Genomic DNA, 19,265 nt, shown 5'->3' on the forward strand with positions numbered 1-19,265 from the left:
TTGCTCAAATTCTGGCAAGAGCTTCGCAAGATATTGCGTAAAATTGTCTGTCTTCATTTAAAAACACATGTTTCATTCAGGACATTGATTGCTTTGGTTTTTTTGAATTTCAAAAGACTGCTTATTCTTAAAATGTGCATTGCTGACAATGCATTTAAGTTTTGAACTTGAAAATGAAAGCTGATTTTATCATGAATTCTCTGCTTCAAATCGTCTGTATTTTGGTAAGTTCTTTTTTTTTTCTATTGCTGGTGCACTCTACTAATTTTTTTATCATAAGCCTATAAAACAATCAACCTTTATACGTGTGAAATGAATTTTAAATATAATTTTATTGTTTGTTGTCAACCGTCAAATTTTAATTTTAGAAACTAATGCTAGGAACAAAAGCCATTTCTGGTATGTACACCTTAAAAGTATCCAGTTCAAAATTACTTAAAATAATTTGGAATTTTTAGAAATAATATATTTGAACTCTTATATCAGAAACTGAACTAAAGTTTAACAGTGGTTTTTCATATTATACTAGTATTTTATTTCCAAAAGTTAATGAGGGTATAAATGATATCAACTAAGACTTATCTGACTTTGTTAAATTCTGTTTATTTTCTTCAGAATACCGTAACACTAGTTGCCTGCAAGAACAACACATTCTCGATACCCCGTTTATATCTAGCATCAGTGGGAAATTCGTGTCCAATCTCTCATTTGAACCACTGGACAACTGGACAGGTTCTGAAGGTCATAAAGGAAGGGGGAATCCATGGGATTTATATATAACCATACCACTGAACACTGGCTCCTTCACCCTGGAACTTTATAAACAGAACATTCACACAAGCCGGCGATACAGAGAGTGGACTTCCGGAAATATCACATACTCCAAGACAGTACTGGACGACTGTTACTATCAGGGATCCGTTATTGGTCAGGATAGAAGCTTCGTGGCCGTCTCTCTGTGTGAAGGATTGGTATGAAAAAGAAACATATTGTCATGCATTACAAATAGGTTCTAGGTTTACTAATTATACCCCCGCTCCGAAGGAGAGGGGGGTATACTGTTTTACCCTTGTGTGTCTTTCTGTCTGTCTGTGTCCGTGTGTCTGTGTGTCTGTCCGTAACTAATTTTCGTCGCAGTTTTCTCAGCACTTACTCATCAAAGATGCTTGAAATTTTAGCACAATCTTTGTTTAGGCATGCCATATGATCAGATTCATTTTTGTACGAATCCGATGTCAACTTCCTGTTTATCCGTGCGTCTATCCATAACAAATTTTTCGTTGCAGTTTTCTCAGCAACTACTCATCACAGATGCTTGAAATTTTAGCACAATCTTTGTTTAGGCATGCCATATGGTGGGATTCATTTTTGTTTAAATCTGACGACAACTTCCTGTTTATGCGTGCGTCTGTCCATACCAAATTTCCGTCACAGTTTTCTTAGCAACTACTCAGCGAAGATGCTTGAAATTTAAGCACAATCTTTGTTTAGGCATGCAAAATGGTGGGATTCATTTTTGTATGAGTTCGATGTCAACATGAAAGGGTAACCGTATATTCAAATCAGAGCGGGGGTATTACTAGTGAGCATTCGCTCACAGACTTCTTGTTATTTTTGAAAGACTTGGCATAAAACATAGTAAAATGTTGATAATCTTGCCGATTACAAAATATATTTCAGAAAATATATAATTTCGAAGCTTTATTGAGTTTTATCTTCGCAGAATGGCTACATCCAGACAGAAGACTACGAAATTTCAATTGATCATCTGAAATCCAAAGAAGACAGCAATGCACCGACACATTATATAAAACTGTGTTCCATTCCAAAAGGTGATCTTAAACTTAATCAGATTTGATTTTAAACTCCTTAATTTCTTCTTATTTTATTTTGTATTAAGAACTTTTTTCCAAACAGATATTGGACGTATGCGGCCAATCGAAAGACACCTTAAAAGGACAAAAAGGCAAACAAACGGTGGCAGGAAATATCTGGAGGTCCTCATTGCAGCAGATACAAGTGTCACAGCCCTAGTGGGCAAAGACAAACTGGACACCTATCTACTAACTCTAATGAACATTGTAAGGCACATGACTTGATCTAAATAGGCAAAGCAAAACGTGATTGAAGTATTGATGTTCAAAGGAGTTGAAGGCAATAATTTAATCATAATATTGCATTGCAGGTGAACAGCATATATAAACACAAAACTTTGACTGTTGATATAGAAGTTATTACTGTTAAAACTCTGGAGACTGACAAACAAACGGTAACTTTTTACGACCCTTTTATGCATGTGGTGGGATTTTTATCCATGTTCTAATTCGCAAAGAAAATTTTTAATTTTTATGATGCTGTTTTGTTCATTTTTTTAAAAATATTTGTCACGTGATCAGGAGAGCGATATAATTTCCCGTAACGATGCCAGAAAAACTGTGGATAACTTCTGTAGATGGACAACTAAACAGGCTTACAACAAAATGAACGGCAATGGAGGATATCATTTTGACGTCGCTGTACTTCTAACGAGAACTGGGATAGGCCCTGCAGGTAAAAATTTATTTAAATCTTAATTAATACCTAAATAATCAGTAACTAAATAAGCAGTAGAAAGTAAGTCATTCTATAGTTAATTGAAGAAATTTACCAGGTACTGAAAAATGAGTTTCTTAGAACTTACATATTTTTTATTTGGAAACATTGAAAAAAATGAATAGGAACCATATAGTTATAAAAGAAAGACATAGAATTACAGTATTGCAAAATAAAAGAAAATATAATGCTTGTTTAATTGTGCAGAGACGAAACGTGGATGTAATTGTTCATAAAAAAAGGATAGGTCATACTACGTTAGAATTGAAATAATCCATTTGAAATGCACTAAATTCTTTCCAGTTACCAAGCGAATGTGGGTATATCACCCACGGCGAGGATACCGGCTTAGGAATATCACAAGGGTGATAAAAGTTGAGAAACCAGTAGACTTTATTTGATGTTTTATTGCGTATTAGTGTGCAGCTGCTTGTGGTGTGATAGATTAATTCTGTAATTATTGACTGTGTATGCAAAGATGCAAGGATTTATCATTTTGAAGAAGATAAAAAAACATTTAGACCGTAAAGAAAGATATCGATGGTTTATTAATTTTACTTTCAATCTGATAAATCCTTTTCCACAACCTCCCATGAAGTCAATAAAAGCTTTATTGTGCGAGTACGTAATTTACAGGAGAAAATTATAAACAAATTATATTAGCTTTGCTTGCAACAACTCTGTGTTTATTTCAAATGTAACTTACAATTTCATTCTATAAAACTTCTCTCAAAATGAAAAAGTTATCTGTTTTATCTGAAACATTTTATCTGTATACGTTTAATTTTGTTTTACCACATTCTATTAATCAGAGAAAAACGAGTGAGTACTTTTCCTATAGAATTCCCCTAACTAGAGACCTTGACTTTGTGTTGTGCCTCTTGTGACTGATTTTGATATTTGCTCTTAGTAGAATTTTGTTGTTGCTGAAAATTTATTTTTTGTATTAGAGTAGGTAAATTCTGGCATGTTTCCAAATGTGCGATTATAGGGTGACTGTCATTAAATTTGAGACTATTACACGTTATTAAGGAAAAGCCACTTAACCAAAGTTAATATGTTACGTACAGGTTACGCCCCAATCACTGGGATGTGTAACCCAAGCCGAAGCTGCGCTGTGGTGAAGGACGAAGGTTTCACATCAGCATTCATTATTGCCCACGAGGTGGCTCATGTGTGAGTTCATAAAACTGTGCATGTATATTCTTTATAGAAGTGTTTTGGGAAGAAAATCTCTTTATCATTGAAATCAGAATTTTGTTTATGTGAATGAATTTTGTTCAAGTCGCTAAAAATATTTTAAACAATTGTATTAGTACAGAACGATTTAAACTGTATTTAACGAAAATGATATAAAAGTATGATTTCCTAAATTGACTTACCAATTTCCTACGTATAATTTAGTACTTTTTATCTGAATAAAACTTGATTGATCAATTATACCTAGCTAACTGTAAAAAAATGCAGTGAATACTTTTTCAACCAACTTTTTTGTTGAATTCTTCAAAGATTTGGATTATTTCACAATGGTCACGGTAACACGTGTTCTGGTCGTCAGTATGAAACAAGTATCATGAATGCTATGGTGAGATCAAATCTACAACATTACTGGTGGACAGACTGCAGTAACAAGAAAATGAAAGAAGTCATACCGTGTGTATATTTGAAAATACAAAATAATGTACTTTTAAATAAAAACCACTGGCATTCGTTTTCGTTTTACAAACCAAGGGTAAATTAGGTACACGTATACTCTAGTATACATGTTTACTTGGGGGACGTTTGCTGGGGTTGCGAATATAATGTACATATCACATATCATGACCGTATTAAAGAGTTAAAATATATATTTTTTTCATAAATAGGTCACTGACATGCTTGAATAACAGACCATCTACATCAACATTTGTTGAACCACCTCTAGGAAAACAGTTCTCACTCTCGGAGCAGTGTCGTAACGAGTTCGGGGCCGGTAATGTTCTATGTCAGCGGGTACGTTCTTTTGTAGGCTTAAGATAATCCATCGCCTAGCACAGGAGAATAATTAAAGTGAACATTTTCATCTCACAGCGAAAGCTCTTACAATCAGAGTCCTTATACATGCCTTCAAAGTAAAGACTTCATTTAAGTCTGATTTGCAATTGTTCATTAAAAATAAACATATACATTACACTTTAAGCCATGTCTGATTCATCTTTAAATCTGTTTATTGTTTAGTTTTATGGAGATATATGCGCGATGCTGTGGTGCTCTGGTCCTGGGGATCGAGGGAATGGAATGTGCAAGACCAAGCGATCACCTCCTCTAGAGGGGACGCCATGTGGACCCGAAAAGGTACGACTTTTTCTGCCTATTTCAAACATAATATTCTTAACATTGTCATTGACATGTGATTTTTTGACTTATACCAGGCTCAGGGGCCATAAACGTAGATGAGCTAAGTTTTGATTTCAGTCTTATTTTACCAAAGGAATTCATAGTGAAAAAGTGAGGTTGAGCTCTAAAAAGAGCCTCGGACACATCGGAGCAAGATCTCAAGCACTTCTTTTAATATTTCTTGTGTATTGATTACATATATACATTACACATTATGCGGGGTGTGTCAAAGCAAGCTTAGAAAGTATTTCTTCTCTAGCATTGTGAAAACCATCGTTGTGTTTATTTCGGTCATCACACACCTGTTAACGGAGGTTGGAGCTCCTGGGGAAAATGGACCTCGTGTTCGTCTGCTTGTGGTGTTGGGTTACGTCAAAGGACACGCGACTGCACTAATCCAGAGTAAATATATTCAAGTATACCAAATGAAATTATTTTCTTAGCATTTTATTTTTAAATTTAAGATTAGCTATGTTAGATGAACATAGATATTTAAAATGAATATACATGTGAATGCAGACCTAAGTATGATGGAAAAGAGTGTACCGGACCGAGCGACGAGATGGATACTTGCAAATCTACAGTAAGTATTGAATATTTAAAGTCACTTACCCGAGACTGCAACCTTTTAGAAGAATCTGCCAGTAAGAAATGTCTGTATTTCAGGATTGTACCTCATTTACAGATGTTCGTAAGGTACAGTGTTCCATGTTAGACTCAATGGGAGTAAGGTCTGGACAACATCACTGGATGCCATACCAAGTCAAGGATCGTAAGATCATTTTATAGTCAGTTTCAATATGATGAGGTGATGCTGTGGTCTTCAACTCAGTATTCAGATATATCAACGACGTTTTATCAATTAACAATAGTTACTTCCATTCATATGTCGACTTGATATATTCCAGTGAACTTGAATTAAAAGACATCACAGAGTCTGCCACATCTGCATGCTTCATATATGGATATTTTACTGATATAGAGCTTTTCCACCGTCAACTTTACTTATTTATATAGTAATATTCCGCTTTCACCTGCATATGGTATCCCAACTTGTTCGATACTGAAGAGCATAATCTGAGGACAGTCAGTTTTAAACCGAGGCAGGCTACTGACAAATAAGTTGATAGGTCAGGGATATCAACAACCTTGATTCTAGCTTTGAAATGTTTTGGGGTCTGTTGTTTGTAGGTTTTTTTAAAAACCATTCACTGTTCATTATATCTTCACCTATTTCAATCTTCATGTATATATGGATGTCAAAGGAATTTTAAAAAATCACAAAAACAGCCTATGACAAGTTTATTTTGCACGAAAAACAATTCAACACCCTTTCCTATTCTTTTCTGTTGTAGCTGAGAAATTGTGCGTCCTGTCATGCGTTTCCAGTCTTAACGGAGAAATTGCAACGTTTGACAACATTCCTGTGGATAATGGCGTCCCTTGTTCTTATGACGATCGAAGTAACATCTGTGTGGACGGAAAATGCATTGTAAATAGTATTTTATTACAATGTTCTTCACTTTCCATTTAATATGAGAATAAATCCATATTTTTATCTTTTAACAAAGGATGTAGGCTGTGACGGGAAAATGAATTCCACGGCCAAGGAAGACAGATGTGGAATATGTAAAGGCGATGGCTCTCAGTGTAAAACAGTGAAGGGAAGATTCCACAAAAAATTCAATGCAGGTAGAAAGAAAAAGTTTTCGTTCTTGTAAGATGGATAGAATTTTTATTGAAAGGAAATATTGTTAAAAGATACGAGTGTACTAGTATAAACAGATGAATTGATGGAAGAATAATAAACCTTGTGTAAACAATGTTAATTAACGTATTATTTTAGGTTAATATTATTGATTAAGTGTATTATCATATTATCTTGGAACTGTCTGTGTATTAGTATATTATACAATATTTATACAAATGAATATATACTTAAAAAAAGATGTGAGTGTATGTCAATATCTGTAATCAAGATTAAAATTTCAACGTTGTGTGTTCCAGCCCAAACAGTCTACGTAGATTTACTCTTACTACCAAAAGGGGCGAGGGACATCACAATCAAAGAGCTATCTACAGCGTCACATTTTATCGGTATGAATATGAGTCGCTGCAAATTTATCCTTATTTTTGAGAATAAATATTAAACAACCGTTTGATTTTTCTCTCCGTATAAAGCTCTTCAGAACCCTAGATATGGCACGTATATCTTAAATGGCGGGCGTTCACGTGGTCCATCACGTGAGTTTGCCGCAGCTGGAGCTTGGTTTGTGTACAAGAACAGCTATCCAGAAAAACTTCAATCAAAAGGTCCAATTCAGAGCAGACTAGAAGTCTTGGTGAGAAACATTCATAAATTTAATATGGCAAACTACCAATTAAGCCCAATGATAAACATTTTTTGTGAAGTAAACGATTTTTATGCATTGCTACAGGTATTTCCGGGTAATAGAAATTCTTATGCATCCTACGAATACCACTACACGATTTCAAAAGACGATAATACTCATGAAAAAATGATGTATTACTATAAGTACGAAGGGTGGACGGACTGTTCCGTAACTTGTGGAACAGGTGATTATAGATCATAATCTATTTTATTAAATCTGAACTGAGATTAACAATAAACTTATGTATATGAAAAGATATTTCTCTTTTCCAGGTGAGCAGAGACTTATCTATGGCTGCTACAGTAAAGAAAATGACACAAAAGTGGACAGAGAAAAGTGTCAGTACTTGAAGGACCCGACAGGAAAACCGCATAAATGCGACAGAATTGCGTGCAGAGCTCATCAGTGAGTAAAATAAATGTGTTTATTTACACATGTAATTGTATGAAAAGAGATTAGAGGTTTAAAAGATTTAAACAAAAAAAAAATGCTCAAGTACATTGAAACATTGGATTTCTCCTGAAAAAGGTTCAAAGTTACAAAGAGGTAATGATGAACATAACAAACTATTCTAAGGTGATATTGATATAACTGATTTTATCATCCTGAATTAAAGGATATAAATGTTCTAATAGAGACTTATTTTCCTGCCGTTAAAGTAAATAATTTGTCTGAGGTCAGGAATTATACTTCATAGCAAACATCAAGCGAGTTAATCAGAATTGGAAATGAAGTCTGTATACGACTTTCTATGATGGTAAAAATGTTGACCGTATTGTATGAGAAGAAGAATGAGAAAAAAGAAATTTCGGGCAAAAATACAAATTCTAAAGTCGAAGACAACTATTTTGAGGATTTTTTTGTGGAAACAAAATGTTCCCGGGTTACTTATGTTTAATTGCAAAAATTGAGGTTCATTTTCAAGTGCATTAAATGCATTTGAAGTCAACCTTTGGTAGATTCTTGACTTTTATCTTTTAAGTATATTTTTAGGTTTAGGTGGGCAATGCTAAATGACTGGACAGACTGTAATGAAACCTGTGGTATAAATGGCGTACAACATCAATTATACACTTGTGAAAAGGAGACAAATGGCAAGATAGAGGAGGTAGACTTGTCCTTATGTGACAAGGTTCTTCCCCCTCCAACATACTCCCGAGCTTGTAACAGGGTCAGGTGCCAGGAATATATCTGGACAGACACAGGAAAGTGGGGTGACTGCTCAAATACTTGTGGTAGCAGTGGTGAAAGAACCAAGATATATTACTGTGCAGACGATTCGAAGAGAAAAGTAGATGACACAATGTGTGAAGGTGTTAAACCAAAGAAAACCACGGAGTGCAATAGACAACCTTGTATAACAGAATCATACAAACTATCACCCACGAAAAACTGGGGACCTTGTTCAGCCACATGTGGTGAAAACAGGTATCAAACTAGGTTGAAGGAATGCGTTCTGGTAAATTCTAGAAATGAAACTGTAAAAGTGACTATGTCAAAATGTTCCGAATTTCAAGAAGAGGATGAGATTCGGCCATGTAGTTATGTACCGTGTTATCAGGCCACTTACGATTGGCTGTTAGTCAAAGACTGGTCTACCTGCTCACATGAATGTGGAGAAGAGGGTATTCAACATCAGTTGTACAGATGTTTCGATGTGACATATGAATATGCCATGAAAAACGTAGAGGATGACTTTTGTGATGAGTCAGGTAGTGCCAATGTCACTAGACCATGTAATAGATTTGACTGTTTCAGTTTTAAATGGCTGTCGCAATCCTGGAGTGAATGTAGCTCAACCTGTGGGACTCAAGGGATTCGTACACAAACGTTTTCTTGTTCAAAAGTATATTTAAACAAAACAATGGAAGATGTAGATTCTTCGTTTTGCAGTAATATGTCTTATCCTGTTATAACCGAAGACTGTAACAGAGTTCCCTGCGAATCTAAGGTGTATAGCTGGATCATGGTGCCACAGTGGACAGAGTGTTCAGTATCTTGTGGAGGAGGTACCCAATCCGCACTTTTCAAGTGCTTTGAAGTTTATAAGAACAATACAACGATACCAGCGGCTGACGAACATCTCTGTAGTCATATTCATAAGGCTCATTATGAGAGACCTTGTTCATTAGGCCCTTGTGAACATTATCAGTGGAGTGAGGCATTCGATTGGACTGCTTGCTCTACCTCCTGTGGTGAAGATGGTGTTCAACGAAAAATACATGTGTGTGAAAAGGTATCAGCAGATGGCTCAGTCATTCCAACTTCTTCATCTTTCTGCAAAAATTTACCAGATATATCTGAAACGCGTTCTTGTAATAGAATACCCTGTGTTTCTTGGAGATACAGAATTACTCAATCTCCGTACCTTTCCGAGTGTTCAGAGACATGTGGGAGTAAAGGCATTCAGTATTACCAATATTCCTGCGAAAAAGAATTTTTAAATAACGGTACAGCTGTGGAAGATGATATGGAGCATTGTAGAAATATTTTATTTCCTAACACTACATATCCCTGCAACAGAGTACCTTGCCCCCGAGAATGGGTCACCGACAGCTGGGGTCGGGTAGGTGCATCAATATAACATTTATTATCCATCACTCACTTTGGGTATAATGATAGCGTTGTCCTCTTTGAAAATCAAAATCTCCAATAGTTATGAAACTTTTGTTCCATTACCGAATTTATTTATGTCCTTAGATAGAAACACATTTGCTAGATTCAAATTAAAAATTATTGTCGACAAAGGAAGACCCCTGTATGATATATCATTGTTTAGTTAGATATTTCAGAGTAGGTTGTTACGTTAGATTAGATTTCCCATATCATACCCTTAGCGTGACAAGCTTGGTGCAAAATATGGAACACAGTTGCAAAATATTTCAAGGAAAACAAACAAAGGGAACATTATCAGATCAGGTTTACATGAGTTAAACAAACAGTAAACAAACGCGACGTCACTGTTAAACAAACTGTAAAAAAAGCAACGTCACTCTGAATTAATGTTTTAAATGGTTCTAAAAAAAGTTACTGCTTCCAAAGACAACCCGGACAAAGTAAATATCACGTCCATTAAACGGGACAGTGGTTAAATTCTTATAAACATTGTCAACCGTTGTACTAATTAATTAAGAAATTAAACATGTTTACTGTTTGTAAGGGAACAAAGACGATTTGATATTGGCAATATGTACATTGATGTACATCACAGTAGGAGACGAGTGGAAAGATAGTAACGTTTGGAGAATTATTGTAGGATAATTTCCCCCTACATACAAAACTTACCTCGCAGTTAAAGATGCAAGAATATCAAAGAGAATTCTATCTCCCACAAAGAAACGAAACATACATTAATTTTGTGAAATTATAAAATGGAAGGCATAAATATTGTTGGAAAAAGGGAATTTTTGAAAAAAAAAATTTCTTACATTATTTCATTTGTCTGTGTATTAAAATATTCATTTTATCAATCTTTTACCAAGATTACCTACACGATGTCATAATCACACTGCTCCGATTTATTAAAATAAACAAACAAAACGAACATATAAATTAAACTTTCAAACACTTGTAAACAAAAACCACCAGTGCTATTAAAATGATCGTTTTTACAAATCGGTGAAAATCGAATACAGCACTGATATTCTGCATCTGGAGAAAAATGATGCGACGACAAGAATGAATGACAAATCACCAATTTGATTCAATCGGAAGCATATACTTTCAAAATTTTCCCTTTTCATGTAAAAATTAGTATATGTGTATATCATATTGAAGTAATTTACACTAAGTGTGGATTATGATAGTCAGGAAAGAATAGAAAATATGGTTCTAAGGAAGATTCTGGCAAGGAAATTGAACAATATAACTTTCTTTTAAAACTTGTGTCCTCCTTGTTTTTTTTTTTTTTTTTTTTTTTTTTTTTTGAAGTGTTCCGTTTCCTGTGGTGTGGGAGTGCAGACGAGATACATATTCTGTGGGTCGATCGAGGAAAATCTTAACCCATCCGAGTGTCCAGGCACCCGTCCAGTTACCACTAAAGTTTGCAGTCAGCCGGAGTGTCGCAATGGTACGTCATGTAATGATTGAACCAATAGAAACAGAATTGAGTGTGTACGTCATGTAATGAATGAACCAATAAAAACATATTATAATAATTGAGTGTGAAGGTCACGTAATGAATGAAACATTGGAAACAGAATTGAGTGTGCACGTAAAATAATGAATGAACCAATGGAAACAATTCAATTTTTTCAATTTTATTCACTCAAAAACCATGTAAATGGTACATGAGGTACATAAACATATAAAACATATATACATATAATACAATACAGTGGGTCAAGCAAAAGGTGAGATTAATTCAGCTAGCTAGGGAGAACAGACCATACTATTAATCTTAGTAATAAATATACGTATTTTTTTCAAAGAATCAACATCATTTTGGCACATAACTTCACAAAACTTCATAGTGTTTGGCTTAGAACAAAAGTTTTGGTTCAAAAAAATTTTTCTCGGTTGGTTTAAAGCATTACATTCTAAAATATAATGATATTCATCTCCTATCTGATTACTATCACATAAGCTACAAAATCTTTCATTTCTTTGAGTACCATTCCATCTACCCATTTCAATTGGAAGATGGTGGTTTGTGGTTATAAATTTAACTAAAGTTTTTCTAAATTTACATGATAACAGTGTTAAATATTTTTCGCACTCAAAATTGGTTTTAAAAATTCTATAATTTAAACTTTTTGAAGATTCCTGAACTTCACTATCCCACTTTTGAATATACTGATCTTTTAATCTTTGTTTGACTGTAGCAGTTATCCATTCTACATTATAGAAATATTGCTCATACCATATATTTGATAAACCACATCTGTCAAAAATATTTTGTACAAATGAAATCCAAGAGTTTGTCATTTCTCCTTTATCATATTGTTTACGTAAATACATATATACAATTCTACACAATTTGTTTTCTTTTCCATACACAAGTTTTGCCCAGTATTTTACCAATCTTGAGTAAGTATTTATATATAATGGAAACCGTCCAGTTTCTCCATAAATCATATAACTTGGAGTAGTACTTTTTAAATTCAATATATGTTTCAGAAAACGTAAATATACTCGTTCAATAATATCAATATTTTCATAACCCCATATTTCACAGCCATATAACAATACTGGTAAAACTACTTTATCAAACAGATCCAATTGACATTCGAAGGGTAGATTAAATTGTCTAATTTTACGTATCACACTATAGATTGCCTTTTGTGCTTGTTCACATAGGTGTTTTCTTGCTTTACATAATGAGCCTGTTCAAGAAAATACAATTCCCAAATAATTAAAATCTTTGACTACTTCTATGACACTGTCATGATATGTAAAATTATTTTTTGGTTGTCTACCCTTTGAGAAAATAAGTATCTTTGTTTGCTTAATATTCACACACAACCTCCAATTTTCACAATATACTGTATGTAAAATTCATTTAATGCTCTTTGAAGATCGTCAGCAGTTTCCTCAAGTATTACAGTATCGTCGGCATAAAATAAAATAAACAATTTCATAAACAGAAGTGAGTGTGCACGTCATGTAATGGACGAACCAATGGAAACGGAAGTGAGTGTGTAGTCATGTAATGGATGATCCAATCGAGAGAAAAAATATAGAGTAATTTAAAACTCTGATCCAGTGTAAAACAGTTTTTTTTATATCTATTTCATAAGTAACATTTAAACAGCAATTTATTTTTAGTCATCTTTAATTGCGGTTCTGCGTCATGAATGCCCTTGGCAACTCTGCTTGGTGAAACTCATAAGTTTTGCATGATATTTGTTTCAAAGAGTTAAGATGTTATGAAAATATACATGTTTAAAAATTGATTAATATGGCTCCTCTGGGAACTATTTCTTAAATGAGTTCGACATTTAAAAGCAGTTGCATTATGAATACAAATAAACCATTCTGACTGAGTAAATAAAAATAATATTTATTAGAAAGTATCCTATTTATTCTCTATAAATAAATTGTCAAAAATGGGGAATAATGCTACGTGTCATTTGCCACCTCTGCCGTAAAGTTGAAGCCAACACATAATCTCTTTTTTAATCTGAGAAAATGATGTAAATTATATATATATATATATATATATATATATATATATATATATATATATATATATATATATATATATATATATATATATATATATATATATATATATATATATATTCGCCATCATATTAATGAAAAATTTCACTGTATGTTTAAAACACAATTATTAACTAAGATTTAGAGGATTCATTCCAAAAATGACTTTCTATTTAACACCTTTTAATTGTATTTAGATATAGTTAGTGTAAATACCCCCCCCCCCCCATGAAATTCAGGTTTCAATCAATTTTCAAAGGCAAGTATGTGGTTAATTATCCAGTGGTATAGGGTAAAATGAGTATATGGTAAATAATCCAGTTGTGTAGGGTAAAATGAATATATGGTAAATAATTCAGTGAAATTGAGTAAAGTAATATGTGGTTAATAATCCAGTGGTGTAGGGTAAAGTGAGTATGTGGATAATACTCCAGTGGTGTAGGGTAAAGTGAGTATGTGGTTAATACTCCAGTGGTGTAGGGTAAAGTGAGTATGTGGATAATACTCCAGTGGTGTAGGGTAAAGTGAGTATGTGGTTAATAATCCAGTGGTATAGGGTAAAGTGAGTATGTGTTTAATAATCCAGTGGTGTAGGGTAAAGTGAGTATGTGTTTAATAATCCAGTGGTGTAGGGTAAAGTTAGTATGTGGTTAATAATTCAGTGGTGTAGGGTAAAGTGAGTATGTGAAGCAGAAGTTTTAACTTGTATTTTCTATATTTTCAACTTTACCTTATTATTTGATAAACAAAATGAAGTTTTTATCTTTGTAGAACTTTGTGTGGACAAGATCTCACTTTGCAGTCGAGGCGCCACACGCAATACATGTAGATACAGAGGATATAAATTTATGTGCTGTGCTTCGTGTAGGAGATTCCGAAATTAAAACTGCGGTTGTCGGTCTCAGTAAGTCAATGTCAACTCTCCGGGCAGTGTCCCATACTGTACAGGATTTTATGAGAAGATACTAGATAGTGCACGTCACCATAAAACACTTCAACTTCAATATCTTAAAGTAATGAAGAGAACAACAGTTGTTTGTATGGATTTATTATTTTCAAATCACGTGCATTAACTTTTATAACAAATATTATTCACTTTAATAGTGCTGATATGAAATAGGTATAAAAATCCAAATTGGATACTTGTACATATACATGCTACAAATACTACATATAGATATAATGATAACGAAGTAAGTTTTAACATTTTAACAAGTGTTCTTACAAGATGGAGAAAATAATTTTAGATTGGATATATAACATTTTTTTGATAATCAACAAACGTTTGTATTTATTGTCATAATATTCCATTTGCAATAAGAAAATTAAGAAATTTGAGACAGAAAAGATTTGTTAAAAAAACTTGAAAATCTTAAAGCATGCAGGAAAAAATAAATGAAGCTAAACAGAGATTTCCTTGATAAGATTTCATAAGGTATTCTGAAGAAAGTGAATGTAAAATTCACATTGCTTTACAATGTCTAATTTTAATTGTTTTCCTTTGGTAAAAATTGAAATTGAAGCTAAAAATGCTTTTTTTTTCGGACAACAGGACTATATACATTTAAATTTCATTATATAAGATCTAGCTCAGAAGTCTCGCTGAAACTCATTAGACTCACCGAAATCATGTATATTTAAAAAAATTGTTTTAGATTTTGGACTAATGTGGATCATACATACGGTAATGCGAGAGTGTAAAAGTGGGCAGTTTGTTTGTTTTGTCATTGTGATAAAAAATATTTGATTTATTGCATGATGAAATAAAGGTGTAAAGGCTTATGATTGTCAATAATAAATTCCTTAATCTTTTGTAAAATAGAGCAAAATATACACTTTTCTACAAACTAAACTATGTGAATATAAATTTATATCGTTATGTAAAAGAGCAGTAAAAAAATCTTCTTCTACGTCTCTACGTAATAATATTGTATGTTAATCTTCGAAGTAGGAGTACTTCCCTCTTCTGTACCTGTGTCGAATATAGTTAACACTAGGAAGTTTTGTCTGTTTCGGGTCCTGTGCTTTGTAAAGCCACACATAGGAAGATGTAAAACACAGGAAAACACAAATCCAGGCCAAATAAAAGGACCAACCAAAGCTGTACGTTCGTGATTCGTTGATTATTTTCTTGTGGGGGATGCGATATCCATGTAATAGTTCTGTTCGTCGTAAAATATAACATTTCCCATGGAAAAGTGCTATTGCGAGAGTAAGCAACATACCTGTAAAATGGATGTTTTAGAAAAAATAAACGTTTAATTTGTAAAGGATACTCGGAATATAAAAATGGTAGCCATTGGTCTACAAAACAACAACTTTTAGTACTGACATTCAATATTTTCACAGCTTTCTGCGAGATTTATTCTCAGTGACCTTGAATTATTAAATAACCCTGGATTCAATTTTTACTGTATATCTGTCAGTGATGCATTATTTATTTCCAATTGTGCCGTATGACAAACTTATTTCTCAATGAATTTGACGGATATGATTAATCATTCAGAAATCATTCCTTTGAACGATTATTGGCCAAATGCAAACTTGATTCTTAATTAGGTTGTCCGGGGATATTTAAGCATCCTCAGAGAATAGCATGGCCGAACAAATGTGAATAATGCATGATCAAAAGTTAATACATGGGTAAAGGGCTTCCCAGGGGAAATGAGTAAGATTAAAACGTTTTCATACCAGATATTAACGAGCAACACGATGCCCAAACAAGAACTCTTGTATGGTGACCAAATAGACCATAAGCACCTGTAATCAGGCCGGCTACCATAGACACCATGCATAATAGAGCAAATGCGCAGGCTGCACGCTCCAAATCTGGAAAATAAAGTCATCATATTGTAAAGAATTTTCACCATTTGGAAAAGGAGTTTTTATACATTTAGTAAATGAAACATCATTGCGATAATCAATAATCAGCAAACATTAAATTAGATATCTTAAAATAACATAGCAAAAGTATCTTTAGAAAAAAGTTTCTCTTTTAATCATTTTAGGGTCATTTTTTATATTGAAGAGACAGATTTCACACGTAAAACATATGTGTCAAATCCGATACTTTCTTCTAAATGCATTTTTGGAAGTTATTTCTTACAGTTCAAAGAGCATGTAACATTCATTTAAAATCAATAATTGGTTTCCTAATCAACTAAATTGCAGTCCTTTGATCTAATCATTAATTATGGAATCAGACGTTTGCGATCGTAATATTATAATTAACTTTGATGTGATTAAATGATTCCTAGCTCTCTGATTGTGGAAATCATAAAAGTTATATTCAACTGCTCTTGACCCTCCCAGTGATTATAACTTTTGAACTGGACCAAGAACGGATTGGTGTTTTCCACATGTATACGATCAATTATATTTATTTTTGTCATTTAATAAAATCCTGCATCTGTTAAAAGTTTGCAATTTTGTATCATTTATCACTGATTCATATAATAAAACAATTAATGCTGTTTTTGTGTCGTGGCGATGATTCACCTTGCCCCTAGGGCTAAGTGCATATTGTACTCTTTGATAGCTAAATCATTTTGTTATATCTTGAAAAATTGTTTCCTATATAAACCTTCTATACTATATAAACCTATACTTTAAAAAAGTCTAACATTTCCAGTGTTTTACTGAGCGGTCCAAAACAATCAATGACGGTCCTCTGGATGAGTGTTTGACCTATCCATGAGATATTGAACCGATAATTCATCTTCTCAAGGACCTTTAGACTACAAATTGTCTGATTTTTGCATCTTCTTATAGTGTAAATTCAGATGTAGCTATAGACTGGAAAATCTTTTGCAATGTGAATTTTTACTAAATACTTGCTTTTAGAAGAAAGAATTTAGTCTATAGAAAACATGATATTCACTTTAGAAGGTCATTTTTGGTCTGTGTTCAATCTTGAAAAGACAAAACGAAAGTAAAATAAAATTGATATTTTACTATATTTGACTTTTTCCTTTTAAAGAACTTAAAGAAAGGATATAAACACATCTGAAATGCAAAAAAAAAAAAAAAAAAAAAAAAAAAAAAACAAACAAACAAACAAACAAAAAAAGCAAACAAACAAACAAACAAAAAAACCAAAACAAAACAAAACAAAAACAAAAACAAAAAATATGAAGGTAAGACAGTTTCTTATAATTTTTACAGGCATCAATTCAGTTCTAAATAAATAAAATAGATAATTGATCCAATTATAATAATTACAACGAAAAGAAGTCATTTCATCTTCGACTTTGGATCTTTAAAAAAAAGTGTGACACTCCTGACAGTGGAAATATGGATCCGAAACACAGACAGATCTTAAAATAATTGATAGATTTTATGGATGTTTAAAGTATACAAGGGTCATTCAAAAAATTCGTAGAATTTTGTCATAACATTTTTATTTAACGTAATATTATAGCCAAAAACATTATAACCAAATTTGGTAGACATACTTTAACAATATATCCAAGTAATTTGAATTTAAAAATTGTAACTATATCATGATAAATATCCAAATTTATTAAAATTAAAAAAAACTGCAAAAATAGGGTTACGGAGGACTGTCAAAATTGAGTAATTTTCTAATTTACAGTTAATTACGTACCTATGGTTTTTTTCTCTAACAAATGGCGCTTCAAAGAAATAAAATTTAAAAGTTAAAATATACTTTTGTTTTATTGCAAATTGTATCTTGAAGAGCGATATTGTCTACGTATTTTTTGAATGACCCTCGTATATTGGTGAAAATTTGTACAAGCTTTGAAGCAAATGATCGATTGTTGCACTCTTGATATAAATACTATAGTATAGATACTCGACTCACTGAAATGTTGCTCGTAATTAAGAAATATTCAAAGCTTTTAAATGGTATATCACATTCATTGTTTAACATTTTGGGTTCTTTTTGTGACTTCATTGTTTTACATCTTTTTAAAATTACAATAGTGTTTTTGGCACCATTACATATTTTCTGTTGCACCCCTGACATGATAAAGCATTTTTACCAGCACCAGCTATTGACCATAATTTTAGTAAAACAAAGTATCTTCAGTCTAAATTTAAAGCTCAATATATTGAATTTAGTGCTTATTTCCAACATGAACTGTTACTAGTATTATTTATTTAACATATCTTCAAAATGATAGGAATTTTTCAAAATGTCACAGAAAGGTGTTTCACGCCTGACGTTTTTAGCATAATTTTTTGCCAATTAAGATATCACAGAGATATTTGGCAGGATATTTTACCAATGGCAAAAGACACATGGTAAGGCATAAAAAATTATTCACGTGGTCTGTATTTTTAATGCAGGTTTTTTATTCACTTGTTAATTATTTGTCCGGTCATTTCTTTTTTTTTTATTCACCAATAATATATTTTTAGGAAATTTACAAACAAAACACTGACAATTTTTAAAAATTAAATATATGGTTTTACAACTTCACTGTAATAAACAAAACATGTTCTAATGTGATTTATGCTTTATAATTCTTTTTTTTTAAGTCTAAAACTGTCATGGTCAGGAGTGCAACAAAAAATGCTAACATTATCAAAATTATCAACGATCTCCTATATACATAAGTACAAAATTCAGTGAGTAGAACGTTTCTAGTTTAAGTCCTTTCGTACCAGTATATCTCTAATGAATTAAAATGTACTTCTTCTCATGAATTAAAATGTCCTATAAAATATACCTTTATCTTCTCATTTACTGTAGTTAGTTTTATTACATTAATATAG

The 19,265-nt window shown here is 32.6% G+C and overlaps 2 protein-coding genes across 2 annotated transcripts in view; one reads left to right on the forward strand and one right to left on the reverse strand.

The window, feature by feature from the left end:
• Positions 1-15,305, forward strand: LOC133174836 (A disintegrin and metalloproteinase with thrombospondin motifs 3-like). Its single transcript, XM_061309934.1, has 23 exons — positions 1-224; positions 369-399; positions 616-971; positions 1,724-1,832; positions 1,918-2,081; positions 2,186-2,269; positions 2,397-2,550; positions 3,663-3,768; positions 4,102-4,245; positions 4,458-4,584; positions 4,810-4,926; positions 5,228-5,370; positions 5,488-5,551; positions 5,635-5,740; positions 6,324-6,460; positions 6,540-6,660; positions 6,976-7,065; positions 7,150-7,310; positions 7,407-7,545; positions 7,634-7,766; positions 8,355-9,927; positions 11,292-11,430; positions 14,295-15,305. Exons 1-23 carry the CDS (start codon positions 174-176, stop codon positions 14,405-14,407), a joined length of 4,362 nt encoding a protein of 1,453 aa, XP_061165918.1. The 5' UTR covers positions 1-173; the 3' UTR covers positions 14,408-15,305.
• The window catches only part of LOC133174837 (uncharacterized), a 21,026-nt gene continuing 17,042 nt past the window's right edge, over positions 15,282-19,265 (reverse strand). The window contains exons 3-4 of the mRNA XM_061309935.1: positions 16,215-16,352; positions 15,282-15,748 (exon numbers count right to left, since the gene is read on the reverse strand). Coding sequence (XP_061165919.1) covers positions 15,459-15,748; positions 16,215-16,352 — 428 coding nt within the window. The 3' untranslated portion in view covers positions 15,282-15,458. The remainder of the gene's footprint in view (positions 15,749-16,214; positions 16,353-19,265) is intronic.

This window comes from Saccostrea echinata, unplaced genomic scaffold (genome assembly GCF_033153115.1).
Source record: "Saccostrea echinata isolate AGI-Se365-2 ecotype Australia unplaced genomic scaffold, CSIRO_AGI_Sech_v1 ptg000060l, whole genome shotgun sequence".
Lineage (NCBI taxonomy): Eukaryota > Metazoa > Mollusca > Bivalvia > Ostreida > Ostreidae > Saccostrea > Saccostrea echinata.

Bases quoted from the DNA above. Each gene is read 5' to 3' on its own strand.
- LOC133174836 (XM_061309934.1), top strand. From the start codon at position 174: ATGAAAGCTGATTTTATCATGAATTCTCTGCTTCAAATCGTCTGTATT. The intron at 1,833-1,917 runs GTGATCTTAAAC...TTTTCCAAACAG, and splicing joins ACTGTGTTCCATTCCAAAAG to ATATTGGACGTATGCGGCCA. The intron at 7,546-7,633 runs GTGATTATAGAT...TCTCTTTTCCAG, and splicing joins TTCCGTAACTTGTGGAACAG to GTGAGCAGAGACTTATCTAT.